The sequence below is a fragment of the Eublepharis macularius genome, chromosome 8 (assembly GCF_028583425.1).
Source record: "Eublepharis macularius isolate TG4126 chromosome 8, MPM_Emac_v1.0, whole genome shotgun sequence".
Lineage (NCBI taxonomy): Eukaryota > Metazoa > Chordata > Lepidosauria > Squamata > Eublepharidae > Eublepharis > Eublepharis macularius.
In genome coordinates this window covers 129,193,125-129,219,186 of record NC_072797.1, presented here as the reverse complement: position 1 = coordinate 129,219,186, position 26,062 = coordinate 129,193,125, and the positions used below count along the sequence as shown (strand labels likewise).

The 26,062-nt window shown below is 45.0% G+C and overlaps 2 protein-coding genes across 4 annotated transcripts in view; one reads left to right on the top strand and one right to left on the bottom strand.

The window, feature by feature from the left end:
- The first annotated feature begins 5,319 nt into the window (after nt 1-5,319).
- LOC129334340 (protein NipSnap homolog 3B-like) overlaps nt 5,320-26,062 on the top strand; it is a 53,246-nt gene continuing 32,503 nt past the window's right edge. The window contains exons 1-6 of one of the 2 annotated variants that reach the window (XM_054986395.1): nt 5,320-5,437; nt 9,918-10,125; nt 14,858-15,016; nt 16,743-16,892; nt 20,041-20,127; nt 20,231-21,187. In XM_054986395.1, the coding sequence (XP_054842370.1) occupies nt 5,375-5,437; nt 9,918-10,125; nt 14,858-15,016; nt 16,743-16,892; nt 20,041-20,127; nt 20,231-20,307 (744 nt within the window). In that variant the 5' untranslated portion in view covers nt 5,320-5,374 and the 3' untranslated portion in view covers nt 20,308-21,187. Of the gene's footprint in view, nt 5,438-9,917; nt 10,126-14,857; nt 15,017-16,742; nt 16,893-20,040; nt 20,128-20,230; nt 21,188-26,062 lie in introns of those variants that run through there. The other variant, XM_054986396.1, reaches the window with a different exon arrangement.
- ABCA1 (ATP binding cassette subfamily A member 1) overlaps nt 21,317-26,062 on the bottom strand; it is a 159,656-nt gene continuing 154,910 nt past the window's right edge. For both annotated transcript variants that reach the window (XM_054986394.1, XM_054986393.1), the window contains exon 50: nt 21,317-24,587. In XM_054986394.1, coding sequence (XP_054842369.1) covers nt 24,450-24,587 — 138 coding nt within the window. In that variant the 3' untranslated portion in view covers nt 21,317-24,449. The remainder of the gene's footprint in view (nt 24,588-26,062) is intronic.

The following is a 26,062-nucleotide window of genomic DNA, read 5'->3' as shown; positions in this document are numbered from 1 at the left end:
AGAGGAAGCTGAAGTTGGTTCCCAGTTCCCAGTTCTCAGTTTACAAAACCAAAGACGTGTATTGGGGGAAATGAAAAGCTCTGTACCCCAAAATAAAGGTTGCAGGAGCGCATATCATACACTGCCACATTCAGCAGACCCTCTAAGTGAACTTATTCTGGGTCCTCCTACAAAGCCCAGTTCTTAAGTTAACAGCTTCAAAGTAGGGGGCTCCGAGACCAAATCAATAAGCAGCAAGGGGGGTAACTGCACCCCCCCCCCAAAATGTTTGGAGTACTCAAAATCACACAGCCCTGAAGTCCAGAGACTGTCCCCTACAGGAGGACATGTGCTGGTGCTGATCCAAACATTGGTTCTGGAGCTAAGGCCTCCTATTTGACCTGTCTCCCAGAAGCTTGTACTGGGAATTGCTGTGAATAAGGAACTGGGACAGGTAAAAGCCCTCTGCACCCCAAAACAGTCTTTGGATCACCCCAAATCACACAGCCCTGAATTCCAGAGACTGTCCTCCTTTTTGGGCTGCCCCCCAGAAGCTTATCTTGGGAACAGCTGTGACTAAGGAAGGGGAAAAGATACGTGCCCCCTGAACCCACAAATTAGGCTTATACCACCACGGGGGGGGGGGGGGATTTCAAAGGAAGACCTACGTACAGTCCATTGGCAGTGGACAATGTTTCCATGGCTTGGAAGTACCGGGGGGCAGATGCAATTGGTCAAGGTATGCCCTGCCTTTCCCCTCCGTGTGGACCCACAAGCAGCTTGCGTTGTTCACCTGTCCTCCATTCCATACAACAACCCTGCGAGGTGGGTTATGCGGAGGGTCTGGGATTGGCCCGAGGTCACCCAGCAAAAACTGGGCTTTGGAGCAGGAAGCAGCTTTGGTGGACCCAAAGCAGCTTACATTGCATAACCCACCTTACAAGGTTGCTGTGAGTAATAAGAGGTCATAGCTCTAGAATCAATGTTTGGATCAGCTCCAGCACGTCCTCTTGTGGGGGACAGTCTCTGGACTCGTGCAGGGCTTTGTCATTTGGGGTGATTCCCAAGATTTTGGGGGGGGTGCAGCTACCCCCTTTCTGCCTATTGATTTGTTCTGGGGGGCACCCTGTTATGTATTGGTCGAGCTTCTGTCATAAATAAGGCTCCTGCAGTCTGCATTGTCATTGGTTGTTAGTGCCAGCAGCAGCCAATCATAACAGCACAATAAAGACCAATCGCTATGCTATAAATAAAATCAAAAAGAGTCCAGTAGCACCTTTAAGACTAACCAACTTTACTGTAGCATAAGCTTTCAAGAATCACAACTCTCTTCGTCAGATGCAACCGCTGTAAATAAGTTACAGTGTATATCGGTGATGCAAACAAGGGCTTCTCGTTAGGTGATTCTTATTGAGGAATATGGATTTGAAGAAAGAGGTTTTATATACCACTTCTATGTATTTCAGTATTACATGCCTTTCAGTAGCAGATGCACTTTTTCTATGCCCAGGAGCCATTGTAGTATTCGTAATGCAACCTGCAAGAATATGACACTTGGAACAGAGGACCAAAAAGAAGAATGTATGTTAAACATGTTAAAACTCTGTAAGAACTGAGAACTAAACAATATACTGCTTGCAATGTGAGGTAGAGATGCACCTATAGAAATGTCACACAAATGTTATATTATCCTATATGATTCTAATAGGATTTAATACAAGGGAGCTCTTTGTAAGAACTGATTAATGTAGCAAACTAGGTCAGCCACTTTTAGTATCATCTCTCTCTCAAGGCTGCAAAAGAGAAAAAGTGCAGAAGTGGGGGAACATTCCTTTCTGCCCAGGGATCTCAGCTATCTGAAAGCCCCAAGGTTGCCAAGATGAGACTTCATGGTGCCGTCAAAGGTAACATTGGCAAAAAGGAGGTGGGCGAGAGGAGGGAGAAGGTGTCCTTCCGAGAGGAACAGGCACAAGGACAGATAAGGAATTGCAAATCTTGGAATTTCCCCAGTTAGGTAGCTGACCTAGGTTTGTGTCTTCCAATTAAACTAACCCTAGACACCTGTGTCAAGACTGCGAGCCAATAAGATAACAAATATTAGAATATTGTAATATTATTATAATTAACCTGAGGGTATTAATTGCTTTGCACTTCTATTGTAGCTTTGATGAGCTTTGGACACAAGGAGACCATCTACTCCTGTGTAAATTGTTCCTCCACTGTTTAATTAAACAATCATATATTGCTTCCTCCTACAGGACTCCGTGGTTGTGTGTGTCTTTCATTGTGATTGGCGAGAGGGACACCTAAGGCACAAGTTTGTGCATAACATTATTGGGTGTTAAGAAAGCTGGCGCGTGGTTTGGCGGTTGAAGTTGTGTGTAAATATTGGCAGCTTGCTGTGTTTCTGAGCTTGTTGAAATCACTTCAGAGTCTGAACCCACTACCTAGCACACCCTACTATGAAGCTGTTAAGACCTGGGCTCTGTAGTACGACCCAGTATATGTCCACTTAGAGGGCAGAGTCCATTAAATATGGAAGTGTACAATACGTGCTCCTACAGTATTTAATTTGGGGCTATAGAGATTTTCAATTTCCCCCAGTGTTTGTGTTTTGCTCTGTGAATAAGGAATTAGGGATGCGAATAAAGAACAAGTTTGCTTATCTTGTTACATCTATAAGAAGGTACATTTTGAGGCAAGAGCGCATCAAGTTTATGTGAGGATCTCTCTCAATAAACTTTTCCTTCATTAAAACCAGCATTCTTACCTCAGTAGTGCACACTTGCAAAAGATTATGGACTTGCATATATACCTCCCCATAGAGGTAACAAGATAAACAAACTAAAAATGCAAGGCGTTGGTTATACAGAGGTACCTTACTTCCCACAGAATAGCACGTTCGGTTGCAGGAAACAAACCAGGGCCATGTATTGAAGATTAATGGCTTGAATCTAATTTATTCATTTGTGGCCTACAGTCCGTTTCTGAGGCATTGAGTGTACACATGGCACACGGATCAAAGATTGCACCTGCTGAAGCATTTATTACTTCTGTCTGTGTGGATTTCGTGAGGATTAAATCAGGAACAGAAATGGCAAGACTTACCATGCAATTGTAACCAAAATTTCTCCAGTCTAAGCACATTGAAATCAATGGGTTTGGACTGGAGTCACCTTGCTTAGGATTGCACTACAATTCACTTAATAACAACAACAACAACAACTGCCTCACCCAGAGCAGTGAACAAGTTAGTGTCATTATTATCCCCACAATACAGCTGTGGAGCGGGGGCTGAGAGGAGGGGATTACGCAAGGCCACCTACTGAAATCACGGCAGTAGTGGTATTCGAACCAACAGAGTGGTGATTTGCAGCCAAATCACTTAACCACTGTGCTACAGCAGCTCTGTGAAAAAAGAGTGTCTTGCACTCTGAACTGTAGGGGATTTTTACAAACCTATAGAATATAGTATATTTATCTCTCATACACCAGTGCTTTTATGCATGTAAAGCTGAAGTTTTCCAATTGCCTTGTTTAACAGGGAACATACTAAAACGAAGGACAGTGATTGCCAATAGACAATATGCAGCTTTGAAAAAATTTGCAATAGGGTGGATTCAGCAACGCATGAGTGGAAAGAAAATGAACTTAAGAGCAGTTCTGCTTGCATAAGCAATAGCACAAGGGCTGCAGCCGTGTAGAGCGTTTTTAATTACTTTTTTTTAAAAAAAGGATGTGCCAATGGAGCCACAGAATAGACAACAAGCAGTTTGCATGCTTTTATTCAATTTGCTTCTGAAATGGTATGATAAATATCTTGTGCTGTGTTGTGTGCACATGGAAAAGTCAGGGGGAATACATACTTATGTTACAGCTGAAACAGCTCACCCTCTGCGCCCTTCCCAGTTAGACACAAAGGGCAGGAGTGAAGGGAGTGATCTTTAGCACTTTAATTGCAATTATAGGAGAGAGAACAAAACACCCAAAATGGTTCCCTCTGGCTCCTCCCTTGAGCAGCAGAGTTTTTACAGCAATTATGACATCACAACATCATTGTACGTAATTACACGGTTCTTAGTTTGTCGCACTTAGAAATTTCAGTATGCCTGTCACCTTTTTAGTGCAAAAAAAGGTGCAAATGTAACTGCTCGTGTTACATTTGCGCATGTGAGATCCTACAGAATAAGCCATTATCTGAATATATTACTTTTCAAGAATTAATATTATTACTACTACTACTACTTTTCAAGAATTCCTTTCTGACTGAATGTATCTGGCAAAACACACGTTAGTCTGTACTCGTTCTCTTGCCTTCGGTACTCAATGTAACTAAACATGGCTTCTCAAAGTTAACTAAGCAATTGTGATACTGCTTATTGCAAACACATTAGGAATCACTGATTGTATTTGATCAAGACAGGGAGCAGTGTTAGTCTGTCTGTAGCAGTAGAAAAGAGCAAGAGTCTGGTAGCACCGATATAAAACTAACAACATTTGTGATAGGGTAATGAGCTTTCAGATATCTGAAGAAGTGACCTGTGGCTCAGGAAAGCTCATACGCCGCCAAAAATTTTGTTAGCCTTATAGGTACTACTGGACTCTTGCTCTTTTCTGAACAAGTAAGCTGTGACTCACAAAAGCTCATACCCTACCACAAATCTTGTTAAGTCCTATAGGTGCTAGTGCACTCCGGCTCCTCCTCACTTCTTCAAAAGTGACCTGTGACTTATGAAAGCTCATATGCTGCCCAAATTTTTGTTAGCCTTGCAGGACTCTTGCTCTTTTCTACTGCTTGTATTAGTCTCTCAGCATTCAAGTCCTTGATAATTATTATAGTTGAGCTTGGCCCTGGTATCCCTTTCCCTCCGCATAAGAAGGCAGGCCACTCTCCGGGCTTGCTCGTGGGCCTGCGTGGAAGACCTCTGTGGATTACTGCAACAAATGACAGAGGGGGGGGGACCTTATTGTAGCAGAAGCTTTCGAGAGCCACAGCTCTCTTCGTCAGATGCCTTTCGTCAGAGACCTCTGACGAAGAGAGCTGTGGCTCTCAAAAGCTTCTGCTACAATAAAGTTGGTCAGTCTTAAAGGTGCTACGGGACTCTCCTATTTCGCTCCTACAGACTAACTCCTCCGGCTCTGGAGGGATCTCATCCAGTTCCCTCACAATCCGGCCTCTTCCCCCCTCACTTTCCTACTCCGCTTCAGGGGCTGCGGCGCCTCTTCAGGCGCGCTTCGCTTCCCGCCGGCCCCGCTTCCCCCCCTGCCGTCCAGGCCGGCGCGTTTCCATGGCGCCTCCCCCAGGCCTGGCGCACCTCCGGCGGGCGGGCGAGCGGGCCGGGCGCGAGCAGCCGCGCAGGCCGGAGGAGGTCCCCGAGGAGCCCGCGGTCGCGCCATGCTGGGCCTGCAGACTCTCCTCAGGGCGGGGGCCGCGGCGGGGCGAGGGGCTGGGCGGCAGGTGAGCGGGCCGAGAGGGGCGCGGGGGAGCCGGGCTGGGGCGACCCACGGCGGGCGTCGCCTTCGGGTTTCCCGGGGAGCGGAGAGGGAAGGCGGCTCCATTGGCGTTGGGAGCGTGTGTGTGTGTGGGGGGGGGGTAAGTTTTCCCTGTTGAATGCCGGCCTGTCACCTCGGGGGTGGAAGGAGGAAAGCAAGTCCTCGGGGAAAGCGTGTGGGGATGGGAAGCCACGGAGCAGGAAGCCCCAAGAGAAACTTCTCAACGGGGTGGGGTTGCAAGCCTTCCACGCCTGGGAGGAGCTGGGGCTGCTTCTTTTCCTTCTGCAAGGAGCGAGGCTAATTTATAAGACTCTTGCTCTTTTCTGCATGTATCTGAAGAAGTGAGCTGTGCCTCAGGAAAGCTCATCCCCTACCTCCAATTTTGTTAGCCTTATAGCTGCTACTGGACTCTTGCTCATCCCCATTTCTTCAAAAGAAGTGACCTGTGACTCACGAAAGCTAATACCCCGCCACCAATTTTGTTAGTATTACAGGTGCTGCTGGAATCTTGCTGTTTACTGCTACAGACAGACAAACATGGCTACCCATCTTGATCTAGATCAATTTATTTATGTATTTGCTTCCTTTATAGCCTGGCTTTCTCATGGGGTCTCAAATCACTCACATCATTCTCTTCTGCTTCATTTTATCCTCACAGCAACCCAGTTCAATAGATCAGGCCAAGGGTGTGTGACTTGCCCAGGGTCACCGAATGAGATTCCATAGCAGAGCGGGGATTCAAACTTGGGTCTCCCAGATCCTAATCTGACACTAATTGTAACACCAGGAGAATATGTTCTCTCTCTGCACTTTTAACTGAGGAAAGTGCTGAGTAAGTGAAGGATTAGTCAGTCTGACTCAAGGTACATGTTCTCCGTTTCCTAGTTTTAGCTTCACAACTACCCTGTGAGGTTGGTTGGGCTGATAGATAGCCTCTGGCCAAGATCCCTGTGAGGGGGAAGCCCCATTGTCCCAATAAGGGGGGCCCTTTCCAAGATGCTGGATCTCAGTTAACCAAGGCCGCAAATATTGGCAAAAGCAAGGAAAGTTTATTTAGAGAAAAAGCTCAAATTGATGCACTTCAGATAATATCTAACAAAGTGCATATCACCCATTCTTAATTCCCCTAACAATCACCCTCTTAGATTCATGACAGAAGGGATTTGAATCCAGGACTTTCAGTCCTAGCCCAGCCACTTTACCATGCTGATTGTCCACTGCACAACTTCTCACTGTAAGCAAGCTCCAAAGCTGACCGGTAGAAAATCCATCATGGTTTCCCAACCTATCGGCAGATGCAGTTTGTTATACACAAAAAAACTTCTCTTTCTGTACACTCTGGCTTAATGCACACCGCAGAAGTACCCGTATATATATTATAAGTGCAAATTGGACCTTTGTGCTGTGAATGAGATGTCCAGCTAACTGGCCAAACAACTGTTTTTCTAGATCAGTAGGTACTTTGTCTCTTTCCCCCCATTCTGCTTTGACAGCATGGCGTCTTCTGGAAGGGAGAGGGAACAGTTGGCTGGAAAACCATAAGTTGCACACCCAGTGGGTCCAGTTCAGCAAATAATTGCATTGTGGGATTCCCTGCCAGAGGGAGGGCGCAGTGATTGCTGCTAGCATAGATGGCTTTAAAAGGGAATCACCCAGGCTTTTTTTATGGGAAAAGAGGTGGTGGAACTCAGGACCGCACAATGACGTCACTTTGGGTCAGCTGGAACAAGGGGGGAGTTTTTTAAAATGGCGAAAATGGTCACCCTCTGTTTGGAGATCAGGGGCGGGGCCACCGGCCATGTGACCATTTTCGAGAGGTGCCGGAACTCCGTTCCCCCGCGTTCCAGCTGAAAAAAAGCCCTGGGAATTACACAGATTCATGGAGGAAAGGTTCCATCAGTGGCTATTAGCCAGGGTGATTGAAGGAAGCCGACGTTGGCAGAGGCAGCAAACCGCTGAACCGCATTGCTAGGTGGCAGCCTCAGGAGAAGGCCTCAGGCCTCTATGCCCTCTTCTTTAGTGATCCAGGGCATCTACTTGGTCACTGTGCGAAACGGGATTCTGGGCGAGTTGATAGACTCCTGGTCTAATCCAGCAGAGTAAAGACAGAAGGTCATTTGTCGGAGCCAGTATCTCAAGAGCCAGCCAGGACTTACTCGACTTCCTGGTTTGGGAATAAATCTCCAGGGTTTATTTTTCTGTATCTTAAAAAATACTGTTGGAACAGATCGGATTTCTTTTAAAAAAAGTGTATTCCCAAGGGCTGCCGCTTGAATTTGCTGGACCTGTTTCTATTGAGCTTCTAAAGTGTTGTGCTGCCTTTGCAGTAATTGTAGAATTTGCATGGATTACTTTTGTAAAAAGAACCTTTTTTAGAAAAAAAAGATTGGTGAAAACAAACTACAGCTTTATGCGAGGAAACAAAATTTTAACGGTTGCATTTGACAAAATTCCAAGAAGAATAGTCCAGAACAGTTGAAAGCAATTTACTCTGTTACGCCAATGAAGTCGTCATCTTACTGCTAGAAGTATAAATAGTTTCAGATGCTGAGAGACACACCAATAAATCTCCGCAAACCTTCCCGTTGGTTCTTCTGGGATGGCTAAAATAGAATAATGAAGCTTGTTGGCAATCTTGCAAATTACATGGCTGAAATATATTGCAACATCCATTTCTCAGGAGATGCGTGTTCTTGGCATGTACTCCAGAGATCTAAAAACAGTGCAGAAATGGCAGTTAGAGGTTTTTGTGTGTTTCTTGAAATAGTTTGCTGACTCTGCATTGCATTGTAGTAAATGGTGTTGCTGGCAGCCTGAACTGAAAAAGGGTGATCATGAAAGGGAGGGAGGGTGGAAATCTGTTTAATTAGAAAGTGATTGGCTTCTGTGAACTTAAGAGGGCCCAAAATACACTTTTAATACCTCCCCCCTTTAGCTTGCAATGTCTGCTTTTTAGACTGCAGTCCAAGGGTTGCAGTTCTACCATGCTAACGTCTTGAGATCGTATCTTCATGGGTAAAATCAAGCATTGAATATGTCCAGGAAAAGAGTGAGCAGAAGTAGATTTGAGAGCCAACAATGTTCAGTAGTTAGTTCTGGCACCTCTTACAAACGATCACATGGCCGTTGGCCCCGCCCCCTGATCTCCAGACAGAGGGGAGTTTAGATTGCCCTCCACGCAGCGGCACAGAGGGCAATCTAAACTCCCCTCTGTCTAGAGATCAGGGGGCGGGGCCACCAGCCATGTGGCCATTTTCACCAAAGGCGATTTAAACTTTTAACCCTCCCCCTTGTTCCAGCTGACCCAAAGTGACGTCATTGGCCCTGGGAGCATGCGTGCACTTTGCGCGCGCACATGTGGTACCAGGGGCACTACCTCCTTGCCAAGAGTTGCCCCCTGTGCTGGCAACCTGCTGAGTTCCACCATGTCTTTTCCCAGGAAAAAAGCCCTGGTTGTGAGGATGGAAATGAAAACCTGCCCTCAAATCATAGCTGACTCCTGGTGACCCCTGCTGGGGTTTTCCTGGCAAGAGACTCACAGAGGTGGTTTGCCCTTGCCTGCCTCTACAACCTTCGTCTTCCATGGAGGTCTCCCATCCAATTACAAACCAAGGCGGCTGACCCTGCTTCACTTCTGAGATCTGAAGAGATCAGTCTTTCCTGGGATATCCAAGTGGGGATGAAATGGAGGAAAATAGAGAATTGTAAGCTGCTTTGGGGCATCATTGTGGGAAATGCGGCATATAAATGAACTAAATGAAAAGACAAATTAACTTTCCCTGCTCTGCTATACGTTCCTGGCCTGATTGGACAACTTTTCCTAAATCACACTGCCAGGATTCTTCTTAACATTATAATTGTACTTCTGGTTGATATTTGCTATTATGATGTCATTTAACCCAATACCTATTAATACTTATTCACAACAATGCTATCCCCATTCTTTGCATCACCTGTCACATCTGCCTTTATTAGTATTTATTTTATTCTCACATTGTTTTACACAATTCTACTAAATAACTTTTTTTAAAGTTACTGAGTTAAGGAATCCCAGTAATCAGTTTTCGGTTGCACCTTCTCCTTCAAAAAGAGTCCAGTAGCACCTTTAAGACTAACCAATTTTATTATAGCATAAGCTTTCGAAAGCTTATGCTATAATAAAATTGGTTAGTCTTAAAGGTGCTACTGGACTCTTTTTGATTTTGCTACTACAGACTAACACGGCTAACTCCTCTGGATCTATGACCTTCTCCTTCAGGGGCTGCTAACGGTGACTTCAGCTGAGAAACTCAGCCTGGCTTGTGTTTCACATCCCAGCCCCACAGTGGCCTGTGAAGTAATTCATCTGTTCACTGATCCTGTAAATTGACATCAGGTGTGTGTAAAAGAAGAGAATGCCACTGCAGATTAAATGGCAGAAAAAGGTTTCATCTTTTCTCTTTCAGGTTTCGTCATCCTTTGCCACAGGGCCCAGACAAGGTGATGGCACATTCTACGAGTTTCGTACTTACACTATTAAACCAGATAAAATGAAAAACTTCCTGGAACTGACCGGCAGAAACATTCACCTTCGGACTGTGCACTCACCGATGGTTGGATATTGGACCTTGGAGTTTGGAGGACTGAATAAAGCTTTCCATATCTGGAAGTACGGTATGAGCAGTTCAGCTTCACAATGCCTTTTATTATGAGAAGGTAACAGAATTGTTCCTCGTGGACCTTTTTAGAGTTTTAAACAGACAAAGCTAATCAATGGCTTGTTGTTATGGCTCGTGCTTTTGACCTGTTTGTTCTGGCATCTTGCCTCTGAGATTTCGGGATGTGATTAACTAACTATGTTTTATGTATTTGCTCAGATACAACTCACCTTTCTTTTAAGAAGTTTAGGCAGGCATAACAGCCCTGTGAGGTAGGCTAGACATGCAGAGAGCATGATTGGACTAGGGTCTTGTTCTAAGCAGCATGGTTGAGTGGGGTCTTGAAGCCAGGGCTCCTTGGACCAAGTTCAGCATGCTGTCCATTTACCCAGCTGCTGAATTTGGAAGCAGTGGGCAACCACTTACTACGCATGTCACATCTGATACGCCATCTGAAGTACATTTTTAACTCCAGCATCTATAGGTAATACATATTGCTATATTGATTCACAGCCAGCAATTCTAACGTGTCTCTGAAATAACACTTGGTATTTATGACACATTTCTAAAGTACTTCATATACATATTATTTTAGCAATTTTACCGTGCCTTTGTAGAGTAGACCAGGGCCTGCGCTTCACAATTATGGACGCAGGGACTGAGAAAGAGTGTTTTCTTTCAGTGGCTAAAGCACATCATGCTCTTAATCTATCATCTTATATACTACCAGCCAAGCCCTGATCTGTGGATGCTTAAATCCAGAGACTGGAGCCATGAATGGACAAAACAGATCTTCCTACACACTTGAAAAATGCCCCAGGTTTGCAGAAAAATGAAATCTAAAAATAAAAATATTGGGTTTTTAAAAAACTCCAACAATGATAAAAAGAGCCCTTGTAGCTTTAAGAATCAAATGCCCTTAGTGGCTGTTGCTAGGCAACCATAATGGTTTAACTAAGCAATCATAACAGTTTAGCCAGTATTCCAGGCTTGGTTGCTGTCAGTAAAAGGCAGAGGGAGGGGGCAGGGCTCTTTTCAGAGCTGTTTTGGCCCTTGAGGGAGGACTTGTGGCGAGGCACAGAAGCAGCCACCAGACAACTTAATACCTCATGACTTGCATGACTCATCAAGGTCTGGCTACTTTCTACTGTTCAACAGCATCCGCCCTAAACAGTGTGTAGTAGTGGTTAGAGTTTCAGAGTAGGATGCGGGAGACCCAGGCTGGAATCGCCACTCCGCTGTGGAAGCTCAGTGGGTAATTTTGATCCAATCACACATTCTCAGCCTAACCGACCTCTCAGGGTTGTTGTGAGGATAATACGGAGGCAAGAAGCATGATGTAAGCTGCTTTGGGTCCCCCCTGTGGAGAAAGGCAGCATAGAATAATATTAAGAAATATAGGTGAAGATGGGGGCAGATAAAAGATAAGTTGGTTAGTGGGTTTGAAGGACAGCAGAAGGACATAGGGAGAGTATATGGGGGCTTCCAGGAGAAGAGAAAGAGGAAATAGTGTGGGGAAGGGGATACAGAGAAAAGTGAAATAATCCCACAAGCCCTTGCAGTCCATGCAGCTGAGCCATAAGGAGAGGCTGTGTGGGGGGGGGGAAGGAGGTGAAAGTGGGGCAGACAAACGTGGGTGGGGAAAGAGATGGAAGTTGGAAGAGAGGAGAGACTCTGAGGGGGCAGAGAAGGGAAAGAGGACGTGGTGGGGGAGGGAAAATGAAATGCCTCCAGCAAATCTTCGTGGGTCCCCCACTTGCACGTTCTTTCGAGTTGTAATCTATCCTGATTTTGAGAAAGATGCTATTTTGGGGGGAAGAGTGGTTAAGCACGTGAACACCTCTTGGTTGATTCTCTTTACACAGACAGGAAGAAGGAAGGGGAGTCAGGGAAAATAAATAAGAGAACCATTTCTTTTAGGGCAAAATAATCCAGAGGCAAATTGTTAACTTGAGTATTGAAATTTCAGGGTTATCTGCTAGCACCGCTTAACACAAGTTTTATTACTTTTTTAAACTAAATGCATCTTTGTAACCTAATAAAATGCCTCAGGGGACCCGATTCTGGTTTCTGACCTTCCAGTTTAGCGCCACTGGAATTGCTTAATTTTGTTCCAGCGTAGCGATTCTTGTATTGCACAATGTGTGTGCAAGAGTCGGCTTCGTTTCCAAAAGCTACATAAAACGTCCTTTTGCAAATAGCAGGGTATAACTCTCCCATCAGCCAAGCCTGGTTTGTTCACTTGCATCCTCTGATCGTGTTTGGGGTTAATGTGGAGGGCAGTCACGCCAAGCAAAAATAGTAGCACTTTTCAAGTAGGAACAAAAAGACTTCCGTTGTAGTCTATCTTGGGCTGGGGGAATGACACCAGTTGCGGGGTATGCCGTCATAGATAGCTGCAGAGTATGCATGAGTTCATTAGGTATGCAACCTTCAACTGGTCGATTAATCATTTAAGATTCAAGTTGATCTATGAGGACCAATTTTCATTGGTCTATTCCTAAAAATTTCCATCCTCATTTCCAGCCACCCGCAGTAGTAGTACAGACGTAATGTTGGTGATTACTTAATTGCTAGGAGATAGAAACAGAGTTGCAGTTTCATACGGAGTTAGCGGGGAGCAGTGGTTAGGGTGTTGGGTTAGGAACTGGGAGAGCCGGGTTCAAATCCCCACTTTGTTTGTTTGTTTGTTTGTTTCAATTGATTGCCCGTCCTCCCTGCAAGCAGGCTCAGGGTGGGTTACAATGTCAAGCATTATACAAAATATAATATAAAATATCGCATAACGGTATGTTAAAACAACAATCTACAAGCTTGTGTTGTGCCTTTTCCAAACTCCCTAATTCCAACAGCATTCGTGATAAACAAAAATTTACATATGTACAGATTTACATATTTGTACAGCTAATTAATAAAGCCAAGATGAGTCTGTGTTTCATATCACAGCTACCAAGGTTGCTTGGTGAACTTGGGTCGGTCACACACACTCAGCCTAACCTACCTTACAGGGTTGTTGTGACGACATGCTGGAGGAAAGGAGAATGATGTAAGCATTTGGGGGTCCCCACTAGGGAGCGAGGCTGGGTATCAGTGGAGTAAACGGTAATAATGGGGACCCCTCCCTTGCCCACTGGAATTCCAGTGAAAAGTTGTACCAGCATCCAAGCTAATGACTGCTAACACTAAGCCGGTTCCCTTCCAAAATTACCTGAAATTAAAACAGTAGTCAGCAAATAGGGAGTTTTAAAAGTTGACTAAAGGATTTAAGGAAGAATTTGCCTGGGGTTGGACAGGGTGGCGTTTCAAGCTCCTAATAGACAGCTGTGTATTTTAACCCAAGGATTGAGCTCTCAGAAGTGACTGCTGGATTAGTTGACCCCATTACCCTTTTAGAGTACAAGATCATGAATTTAGGATAACGAGTTAAACTAACGGAAGTTGAGCTATAGTTCAAAGGAAGCCAGTTTCAGTTCTTGAAACAAAAATGCAAACATGTTAACTTGGTAACTATCAGGGTGGATTTGATTTAAATCAAACTGATTTAAATCACGATTTAAATCACGATTTAAATCACTAGTCATTAAGGCTTGATTTAAATCATAGTTTTCTACATAAAGACTAATTCTTGCTGGTATAACTTTAATATGCAAGTAGATGCCTGCCTTACCGATAGGTAAAGGAACTTCATTAAAGTATTCCCAAACTGGGTCTCTTTTACGGCCTGCTGCCGTTATAGGTTTTTTCCTCCAAGGAAAGAATGTGATAAACCTCAGGTCATACACACAAAAGATCCAAAGACTTGTGCAGTATTGTGCTCAAAAAGTTTCACTTTCATTTTGTACTGCTTGCCCCTCCCTCCTCACACTTAATTTCTTCTTGTGCAGATCTATTCTCCAAAAAATCAGAAAAAGATTGTTTCTATTCACTGAACTTCTTGAAACTTAGCACTGGAGGGGTTGATTCTGTCTTCATAGGTTTGTAGAACAATAGGATTAAGGTCTTTTTCTCAACTCTGTTCATGTTATAACATTTTTGCTGTGAAGAAGAGGCATGTGATCTCTGCTGAGCTGACACAAGTTCAGTTTTGAGAACTGCAAAACCAAGCATCTGTGATAATATCTTGTAGGCAGAGAAACTGCCCAATAATCTTACAAAACCTCTGGAAGAACATTACATTGTGAATGGATTAATGGAATTTATTTACCAAAAAAATTAAACATATACAGCCTTATTCTACATAATTAAAAACTAATCTTTATTTCATGATGGAATAACCTTTGGATGGTAATATATTTTCCTCAAAAAGCATTTTATTTAAAAAAATCCGATTTAAATAAAAAAAATTGATTTAAATAAAAAAAAATCCGATTTTTTTTTTAAATCATTGATTTTTATCCACCCTGGTAACTATAGTTCCTAACGGCATCCTAAACTTAACCAGTATCTGGACTTAGATTTGATCCTTCTATGGACATAGCACTTCGGTTCACTGAAACCCCTGGGGAGCTTGTTTCTTCCCCACCATCTGGGATTCTTAAGCATGATTTAATCCTGGTCTGTAGGGAAGAAACCAACTCCAGTGTGTTCACCTACGTGCCATGGCCAATTGGCATTCGATGGCAGTGCCACTCATGAGGGAGGAAACATGTAAGAGCTCGACCACTTACCTGGTTTGTGCAAATCACGATGTGATGAACACACGGGTCATCCGCCTGAAATAATCCCTCATGCCTTCCTTCTGTTTTCAGATAGCTTTGCGCAGAGAGCTGCTGTCCGGACTGCATTAGCCAAGGACCAAGAATGGCAGGAAAAATACATGTCTCAAATGCTGCCCTTGTTAGATAAACAAGAGAATGAAATTGCATACTTGGTACCCTGGTGTGAACTTGGCAGTCCTCCAAAGGATGGTAAGCACCTTTTCTTTGGTGGTCCTTGGATTCTCAACAAGAAATGCTAATAAATGGATTAATTTCCAGTGCTTAATGTGGCCTGTGGCTATCCTGACATCTTAAGCTCTCCCCAGGTAAACACGGTAATACAATTGTTCTCAAAATGTTTTGTCTTTGCAACTCTTAAGGACGTAGTTTTTTTAAAAACCTGAAGGCTGCTCTGAAGCTTGCCAGGAATTTCTGTATGAAAATATCAGTAAAGGAGTACAAGCTTTGCCCCCCTGTTGTGAAATTGGAGAGGGCGCCTTGGGTGTATGCCAAGATGCAGCTCCTCTATTCATACAAGGTTACAGGGAAGCCTTGCAAGATCAGCGCTTCCGCTGAATGGACACACCAGAGCACCGGCGGGAATTCTCTGCATTACGCAGAGGTTCCATTCTAAAGATACAGGGATTCCTGAGTGGACAGGTCAGAAAGTTCAGATTACTGCTCTAGAACTGTCCGTTTATATGCATGCTTTTCTTTGTTTCTGTATTTTGTTTTCTTTTTATTTAGGGTTGTCAGCTCCAATTCCTGAAGATTTGGGGGGGGGGAGGGTACCTGAGGAAGGTGGAGTTTGGGGAGAGGGGGGAGGTCAGTGGAGATACGATGGCCAGAGTCCACCCTTCAACGCGGCCATTTTCTCCAAGGTACTAAGACTTCTGAGAGAATTCAAGGCCCCTCACTGAGGTTGCGTACTCAGATTGCACTGGGGTTCTGTGTACTTGGCCTGTGCGCGCGCACGCGCGCACGCACGCATCCACCGAACGGCTCCAAAATAAATGCGTGAGGCTGCTCCTTCGCTAGCCCCCCCCCCAGCCAGCTCTCTGCCATCGTGCAGCGTGAACAGCACGTGATGAGTCCAGCGGCACCTCAGAGACCCACAAGGTGGCGCTGCTGGACTCATCGCCTGCTGTCCTGCTGCAGACCAACTCGGCTACTCACGCAAACTGTCTTTCTGATTGCCCTGGATGGGTGCACCAGCCAGGGAAGGAGGTTGTGCCCCCCTTGTTCTTTCCCCTGACTGAGGACCACCCACCGCAGCTGCCTCCCAGCCCCCATCCTCTGTCCTTACAGGGACTCGCTTTATACAGGCACTTCCTGGTCTTGCTCCCAGGGCCCCTTCCCATCCTGCCCTGGCTCCCTGGATGGTTCTTTCCGCAGCTTTAAGGGCAGTGTCAGTGCTGAGCCCTCCTGGCTCCCCCCCCTTTTAGGGGGTTCGCCTGCCCACTCCCTGGTCGGCCTGCCCAGGCCCCACCCCTGACTTGCCTGCTGTCCTGGGGCCTGTTCTCTCCAGGTTAAAGCTGTTGGAGACTTCTTGCCAGCCAGGCTGTTCCTGAGCCATGCCTTCTGCCTTCCTTGGGAGAGGGTAAGGCATGTTTCTTAATTTGCTTAATTACTTCTACTGATCATGAGGAGAGCAAAGAGTTAGCAAACACATGGAGCTTTATCCCATACTACTAAATACTACTGAGCAGCTTTTGCCTTGCTATCCTGTTTTTACAGCTGTCAGGACTAAAAACTTGCTGTTTTATTTTCTTAAATGAAGGCTGAGATACTCAGAATGTTGAATTCTCTGCTTAGCATCAAATCACGTCCTTTAAACATGTTCAAGTCCAGTTACAAAAAACACAGAGCTGATTAGGTTCTATGAAAGGACCGTTAATTAATCCTGAACTGGTTATTTGTCCTGATTCCCCTCTAGGAGTCTATGAGTTGGTGACTTTCCAGATGAAACCGGGTGGGCCAGCTGTGTGGGGACAGACATTCAAAGCCGCAGTTAGCGCTCACGTCAAGACGGGATACACTCAGCTGCTCGGAGTCTTTCACACAGAATATGGGCTACTTAACAGAGGTACGCTAAAGTTCATTTCCAAATACAGCTGGTGGCTGTGGGCCTCCAGGGGGCTACTTGGCAGAGGAATAATTGCCTTTTCAGGTATAACCAGGGCTTTTTTTCTGGGAAAAGAGGTGGTGGAACTCAGTGGGTTGCCCTCGGAGAAAAGGGTCACATGGCTGGTGGCCCCGCCCCCTGATCTCCAGGCAGAGGGGAGTTGAGATTGCCCTCCGCGCCGCATGGCAGCGCAGAGGGCAATCTAAGCTCCCCTCTGTCTGGAGATCAGGGGGGCGGGGCCACCGGCCATGTGACCATTTTCAAGAGGTTCTGGAACTCCATTCCCCCGCGTTCCCCCTGAAAAAAAGCCCTGGGTATAACTATAGTTATTGCTTCCCTGATGTGGGATTCTGCACAGGGAAAAGATTTTTATTCCATGAAAATTCAGTTCGTTTTCTAGGTTTCTTGGGCTTCCCTCTGAAATTCAGTGTGACAGTGGAAGGAGTGCTTCTGAACATGAGCAGAGTGCCTGTCTTTCACCCTTAACTGAACATCCTGCAGCTGCATTCCTCAAAGGGCATTTATAGAGTACTGAGCTCAGTTCTTTAAAAAGAGGGGGGAAATAATCATGGCTGGAGGGGACCCGGTGGCTTCTCGTACAGCTGCTAGCTTCTCTGAAGTCAGGTCGTTCACAGTGGGCATAGGTATTATGTGGTACTCTTAGTAATTGACATTACGCGTGTTATCCTTATACCCTGTTTTTACATTAGACCCTTTTGAATTGTGGGGTGCTCTGCCTCCTTGAGCAGCCCTGTGCCCAGAACTGCCGGTGGCGTTCCTGTGGGAGAGAACAGGTTGGCCTAAGAACAGGCCCAAGATTTCCTGGTGCTGGAGGGAAAGAAAACCCACAGCAGATCTTTTGGGACACGCACAGCAACTGGCCCTGAGGTCTGCTCCAGGGGGAAGTTCTCCTGCACAGGTGTCCCTCGGATGAATCGAAACCTGCCCAGGGACTGCCCTGCGCCTCCACAGGTCCGCTGTATCTCAGTCCGACGTGTGCCGGAGAGCATCTCGATGGGTTGTGCCCTGTAGCTCCGTTCTGAGCGCATCAGAATGCCCTCAGCTGGCCTTCCCTTGTGATAGGATTCGCCAGGGGACAGTGTAGCTGAAATGGGATTTGGATCCATGCATCCTTTCCACCCGCTTCCTCCCATTTTCTTTGAATGACCTCTCATACATGCTTCCTATTGTCAGACTATGGATGACAGTATAGGGCAGGTAGATCGATCCCTGGATCATTTCAGCAAGACACAGGTCCTTGGTTAAATGACTTTTATTCAGGAAATCAATCTTTTCCCATACGCACAGGTCCATAGGAGTACATGAAGTAAAATGCATATGAGCATGGCAACTTCTCTTTGAAAGGAATGAGGTTTAAGGCAGTTACAAAGCAATAAACACCCCCCTCCCCCCTAAACCAAAAGTTCAGAGGCAGTCTGGGAAACGTTTTCAGAGTTCTCACACTAGGCAGACAAGATACTGAGCAATGCAACATTTCAGACACCCAAGGTCAGTTCAGAAAATATCAACGGGAGAGTTTGCCCACAGCTTTACCAGCTGCTGGGCTATGCTGTGAGGAGGAGGAAACGAAAGTGATCTTTAAAAGCTAAGAACTTACGCATCAGTTACAGCCTGAGATCAGGTACAACATGTAGGCAACTCAGGGCAATAAACATCAAATGGATGAATGGGTACAGTCAAACATGACACCTATTTTCCTGAATGGGAACCAACAGTGGAACAAACGTTCGCTAGACTCTTACGCACATTGCCCTGAAATACTGCAGTGATGGGTCTTAATTTTGTAAAAATGGACGTTTGGAGTAAGATCGTTGTTGTATATGCTTCTGGTAGTGTAGTGGTTAGAGTGACAGACTAGAATCTAGACGACCCAGGTTCGAACCCCTGCTCGGCCATATTAGTTTGCTGGGTAACCTTGGGCCAATCACATACTCTCAGCTTAACCTACCTCACAGGGTTGTAGTTGTGGGGATAAAATGAAGGAGAATGATGTAAGGTGCTTTGGGACACAAATAAAAATATAAACGTTTTAGATTAGGGAATGGAATTATGGTCAAGAACATATGATCTGAACTGCATGTGGACACTAAAGTTGGATACTCTTTTGTCATCCTGGTGTGCACACGCAAGCAGTATTCCTCCTCAGAACCCACTTGCCAATTTAGACGTTTTTGCCAGGGTCAGTAATGTACAAGGAAAACACCTGGAAACAAACAGGAGACGCCGATCAGATAACTGCTGCTGGTTGCCATCCTCTGGTTCATGTCCACCATGCATGACGAGACATGTATCTCCCTTCGAGTATACTAGGCGTGCCGAGTGCAGTGGCCCTCTGACAGGATACAGCAGTCATGTGTGTCATAGTGGTTGAGTGCGGTAGAGTTTTTTTTTTAAAAGGGAAGGTGGTTGATCACCCCTGCCTGTGTCCTCTCCTAAGTAAACCTGCTCTGGACCCAGGACGTTTAAATGGTTCATTTAATTGTTTTAAATATTTTATGAATGGATTTGTATGTTAAACGCTCTTTTAAGGTTTCATTTGAATGTTCACTGCTTTGGGGATCCTGAGTGGAAAGGCAGCACTGAAAAAAGGTTTAAATAAATAAATGAACCCTATTCAACAAACCACATCAGTGAATGATGCTTTGGTTTGGGGACAAGATTTCTAAATGAATATATATATATTATTTGAAAAACAAAATAAAATTAAATAACATACAGTGAAATCCTAAGCCCAGTGGGTTTACACTGGAGCAACTCTGTTTAGGATTTCACTGATAGTTGTATAAATCAGAGATAGCTATATATAACAGAATAAAAGGCGATGCAAAAAGAAAAAGAAAAAAGAAATTATGGAACATCGTTGTAGAAATTAGAGACAGCTATCTATAACAGAATATATAAGCCACAAAGTATTTTCCCCCACTATCCCTTTACTTACTTATATTAAAATACATTATGTTCAACATTTTATGTTCAACCTTTTAAATTAAAATGTCAAAAAACTAAAATTAAAGGGGGGGGGGGAAGATTTCCTAATGAAGATTGGTTGGCTATTTAATTAAGTCGACTTATTTAACTGACTCTGTAGTTCACGTGCTTTGGTGGAACGAGAACCCAGATAGCCGGGCTGCTGGGAGGCACTATGCCCATGAGGATCCTCGGGTGGTGGCAGCTGGTAAGTGAAAGGTTTCTCTCTTTTTCTTCCTTTAAAACAAAATCCCAATATCGTTTAAACCTTTTATTGCTTTTTTTAACTGGCTGTGTCATTTTATTTTCAGTGCGGGAAAGTGTTCAGTTTCTGGAGTCTCAACAAAATCTTCTCCTGCTACCGACAGGATTTTCCCCACTGAAATAGTTTAAAAAAATACTTAGTGGGAGGTTAGAGTAATTTCTCAACAGTGTTTATATCGCACTCTTAAATGTTACTGTAGTCTTCACTATTTTGCCCTTTTTACTAAACTTGGTATAGTTTGCACTTGACTCTGCTGCTTAAACTGTTTTCCACAAGCCGTTGACAATGAGATGTCTTCCTTGTGCACCTCCATTTTCATAAATCTGAACAGTGCGTATCATTCTAGGGTGCAGACTAGATGGTGACAGTTTACTGTATGGAGCCCCCAGTATTCCACGTCCCCCTTTTAAAGAAGTGGTGTTTGGGACCCCAGTTGAAACTGGATCCCCTGTGCTTTCCAGGAATGGCCTAATCAGGTTATAGTTTGTCCCGCTAGATAAAAATAGAGGTCATGATATAGGACTTGCTTGCTTCCCCAATGGGGAAAATGGAAGGCCTGTAGGAGAGACTTCAACATTTCTCATGGACTGATTGTGTTTGGACTGAAATGGGTTAAAAAGCAAACCTGTTTGCAGTACAAGTGTGATGATGATAGGGGCCTCGGTATTCGAGAAGTTGCGAAGCTGAACCTGTTTTTGTGTTTGTTTTCTCTCCAAAAATATGGGAATGTTCTAGTCAGTTTCTGTTTAGGGTCTAAATCAGCTTTATTTCCTCTGTTCTCTGAAAATGTCTGATCATCTTTTTTTTTTAAATGTGTCTATGACTTGCTACAAACGCTGTGAATGAACTGATGCCAGGTTAATCATGTATTGGGTGATATGCATGTGCTTGGATTGTTTGAATAAAAATGGCATTGGCTAAAATGTAAGCACTGAAGTATAAGCAATGTTAAAACAATGATTTAGATAAGTTTTTTTTTTAAATAAAGTTATTCTATCTATAACTCTAAACTGGGTCTCCTGTTTCATCTTCTACATTACGATATTCTCCTGTTAGCATAGCCTATATAACAATGGCCAGCCCTTTAAACCTTTCCATGTTAAGTGTTGATAAGCCACTTTTCTTGTTAGTAAATGCATAGCAGTGCATCATTTGTAGACCAACAAAAAGCTTTATTTATTTACTTAATACAAGGCAATTAACCAATGCCTATGAATACATCACAAATATTTATTAGCAATACAAATATATATATTTTTCTCATGAAAATGTCCATTGAAAGATTTTTAACTTAATTTTCCCCCTGTGAAACTGCTCTAGATTTTTTGCAAAGTTAATAGGGCATTCCAGTGCAAAAATAGATCCCATTACAACTAGCATAAAGTGCTTGGAATGAAGGACCAACACGTTAAAGGGGAGGGGGCGAGAAACTGGGACAGAAGGAAAAGTACAGAAATACGTAAGTTATTGCAGTAAGCCTGTATGAATAGAACAGAGCCCCCCGCCCACCCACACAGAAGCACAGCCATACAGATAGCTGTGCAACAATTGTACCACATCTATCTTTCTGGTAAATGTTCTCAACAAAAATCCATTCTCAGTGGTTTCATATCATAATACATGCAGCGCAGAGCACAAAGTTTTCTACCCTACATCCAACATAAAGGAAGTGTGTGTTAAATGGCTTATAATTATTTGGGAACTGTACAGCATCGACAGTGCCTCGGGTCATTACAGGATCCAAACTAGCCTAGCTGATCTCCCCCAGCAGGAAGCAGTTCTAAGATCCATTGATACCCAGGGAAGAGTGGATTCCCCTTTGAAATCTGTGTGACTGAAATGGGGCTGAATTTTGATTAGATGGTACCCTGTCATTCTGGAGGCAAGCTTGCATGTTCATGGTCTCTGGAGGTAAAAGCACCACCACAGAGAACTGCTCCCGCATGAAATGACTCACAGCACACCGTGAAGGATTCAGCTAGCTATGTGACCTCAGAATCTAACAGCAAGTACATCTCGATCTAATTAGAACAAGGTCGCCGTGGCTGACGTGGGTCCCGTTACCTTTAAATGGGAGATTCACCACTTACTTGGTGCCACAATTAAGAACGGGGTTGGAGGGAACTGATCGTATACTGTGATGAACCGCAACCCGTCATGAGCACTTTTAACTACCTGCCCTGCCATACGATGTGTTTTTAAAGCATTTCCAAAGTTGCTGGGAATGGCTAGTCTCTTGCTGTTCCTGAACTAAGTGCTATTATGTGGACCGTTAGATTCCTGGATACCAAGGTTGTTCAACACTGTTAACTAATCAAACCATTGGCCATGGATTAAAAGAAACATCTTGCAGAGGTAGTAGCAGGGTCTGAACATATTCCCCAAACCCCCAGAAGTAAGTCTCATTGAACTCATTTCTGAGTAAACAGGTAACGCATTGATTTCTAAGTAGGAACCTACCCTTCGTTGGACTGCACCTGACTTTGAGCATGTCTGTAGACCCTGCTTATGTTGCAGAGCTGGAACTATTTAGATGAACACCTGTCTCCTTTAAGAAAAAAAACATTCAAGTGTTACAAAGAGCGATCAAATAAATCTCACAGCTTTCTCTCTTGTCCCTGTGGGTCCTTCCCTCAAGCATTTTGTGTACTAAGCATTTGCTTGCCCCCTTTTAAAAAACAAATAAAAACTGGATTCTTCTTCCCCAAATGAACCATCTCAACAAACACTGACGAGTGAGCCAACCTATTTCAGAGTTAATAAAAGCCAGCAATCGGTGCCTTGAAGGAGCCACTTCCTACCTTCCACACTGAATGTTGCATTTAAATTTCCAGTTGATGTGCGAGAGCAGCTGAAGTTCTGCCCAGCCAAATGAGCCTGGGGTTTAATTTATTCATTTATATCTCTAACTTTTTCCCCCCAAGGTGACCCGAAGAGGTTTAGAACATGGTTCTCCCCTTTTCAATTTCACCCTCATGACAACCCTGCGAGATAGGTTAGGCCGAAAGTGTGTGACTGGCCCAAGATCACCCAGCAGGCTTCTGTGGCAGAAGGGGGACTTGAACCCGAGTTGCCCAGCATCTAGTTCAGCATTCTAACCACTCTGGCTCTCTAGGTTGGAGGATAAGGCAAGGTTGGAGTGGGCAAGAGTGTAGATAGGTACCTTTCCCCTTCTCTTATTTCAACTGTGCATTTAAAGGGCACAACAACGATCTGTGATAAAGAGATGGCAACCCTACCGTTGACCTTGGACTGGAGAAAACTTCAAAGTGGTAATCAAAAATCGGGTAGTGGTGACTGCTAGAACAGGAACATCTTAGCATTTCTACAAACGATCCAGACATGTATGCATAATGAAGTGGTAATACAGGCACAGCGTTGTTGAATTTTTAAATGGTAGTTAAGGACATGGAGCTACGACAGCAGGTCTGAAGAAGCTGGTCAGTCACTTACATAATACTGTTGCAAAGGAAACAGGCACATCAAACACAAGCCTAAGAAATAAAGCTGAAAGCAGCAGCAGCTCCACAGAAGCCGAATGGAGCAGTAAGTGATTGGTCACCATACCAGTGGGATGGACATCCTCGCCGCTGTATGCATGGCTGAGAATTGATCTTGCCACCACCCAACACAAAATACTGTACTGTGTATACTTATAAAGTGGTATGCTTGGTGGCCCTCCTGGTAATGCCCACCCGATACCATTGCTTTCTGCAACCCTCTTGCCTTGGCACTGGTTACCCAGGCTGATAGTTGGTACTTGAATAAGGCCATGGCAATGCGTTGCGTGGTGAATACTTGGCATTGATTGTGTTGGGGGCATTCATTGCCGGCAATAGATACTGCCCCCAAGCATCAAAATGGTAATAAATATTCACTGGCCGAGAACTAACCCCTCCCCAAACCTGCACTAAGTAAAAACACGTGGGAGTTTGGCAAAAGACCACAGGGGCAGCAGGTGACCCCGCTCTAGAGTTTCACAGAGTTATAGTGTAAGAACAACGAGATTCAAGTCTTTCACTAGAGAACAGTACAACAAGGCAACTTCTCCGAGAGGCACTGCCCCGGAATGGAATATTGTTTTCATTGCATTGAATTGCATTGCATTGAATGGTTATCAGGAGAGTGTCCATTCAGTTCCCTTCCTATCTGTAGTCTCCGTCTCCTTGCTTTTGGGAAGAGTCCTCCTTGCCAAGTAAAGGAAAACCGACTCCTCCTCTTCTCAGTACTACTGCTGCTGCGCCCTGTTTTTCCAGGAGGCTCGTTCATACGTAGCTTTCTTTCACCTTCTCATCTTGCAAAAAGGACAGAACGGCAACATCTACAACAGTCTGGTTTTTGTGCAACGACAAGTCCTTTGTGTGGTCGTCATCACTTTGGTCCTTGGCAAAGTTTACAAATACCTGAAAGACAGAGAAGATGGGAAAAGGATGAAAATAGCCTAGCCTTGGGGATGTGTTCCCTGTCAACCAAAACGTTTCAAAAACGAAATGTTCATATTGGGTCCAAAAAGCTACTGCTTCCATTCCTGACTGCAACGCCATGATGGAGCTTGTGGGATGGCGATGAAGCCTCTGCCCATGACTTTATGACCTGCTGTGATGTCGCAGAGAGGGAAGGCAGGAAGGAAAGGGATGCTAGAAGATTGGGGCCCTGCAAAAAAAGGAGCCAGGAACCTGAGACGGCAGCTGGCCTAGGAAATCTAGAAGAATTGCATGAAAAGGCCGGAGGGGAGGAGAGGAAAAAGAAAACAGAAATGAACAGATAGGAGAGCTGCACACATCCAGGCCAGGGTGGCAGGAGTGAGGAAGGCTGAAGCTCACATACCGATTGGAAATAACCATCTACAACTTTCCCAGCAGATGATTAGTTAAACAAAAGCATCAAGAGCTGATTAATGCACGAATTATTCTTTGAACTGGAGCTGCCATGGCCTGACCTAAGACCTCCTGCATGGAAATCTGGAGCCCCGGCTCCTCTGCACTGGGAAGTCTCCAAGGGATGGACTGTCCTTGTGGATATGGCCACTCTCTTGCTGTGTACAATACCAGTATCATTCAGAACGGAGATTTCCCCCGTTCTTTGACAAGTGGTGCCAGTTCTGCCACGAAAAAAAGGAGTGGGGTTGTCATAGCTCACAAGACGACGTTGCCAACCCAGGCTGCACGTAATTTGTACTATGGTGTGACAGACTCAGCTTCAGAGGCTGAGATTCCCAGTCAGTGAGCTATGATTGACATGTCCCCCCCCCCCATGGGGCTAGCCTGAAATGGCAGTTGGGGTGGAATGTTGGGGAAGCTGGCAGTTGGAGGGGGAGAGGAAACAAGGGAGCGGAAGCGGGTTGGAGCTTTAGACCAGAGAGGGTCAGCCAGAGAATCCTCTGGGAGAGATCTGGGGATTATAGAGGGCCAAGGAAGTGGGTAGAGAGGAGTCTCCCCATCAGTGCCAGGAACAGGGTTAGTATAGCTCATAGCTATAACGCCTGCCCAGTATCTAGGAAGGGTTTGTCTCAGCGAAGCACCCTTAAGGTCTGGAGAGGAGGGAAAGTCGTGCTGTGTTTGTGTTTGAGTATACAAAGTGTAGCATCTGTGAAGCAGTGTCAACCTCTGAACGAAGCCAGCAACCTAGTGTTAAACCAAGTGTTTAGTGCCTTACACAGGCCCAGCGTGCCCACTGAGGCCAGGTAGGCGTGTGGAGCACGGAGCAGCCTCTGCGTGCCGCCCCAGCAGCGGCTCGCGGCTTCTGCGCCCAGCTGGGGCGTGTGGTGGTGGTGGCAGCGGCACGGGGCTGGCTGGCTGCAGCAGCTCCTCAGCCCCCACACGCCCCAGCCGGGCGCAGAAGCCGCAAGCTGCTGCTAGGGCGGCGTGCGGAGCACAGA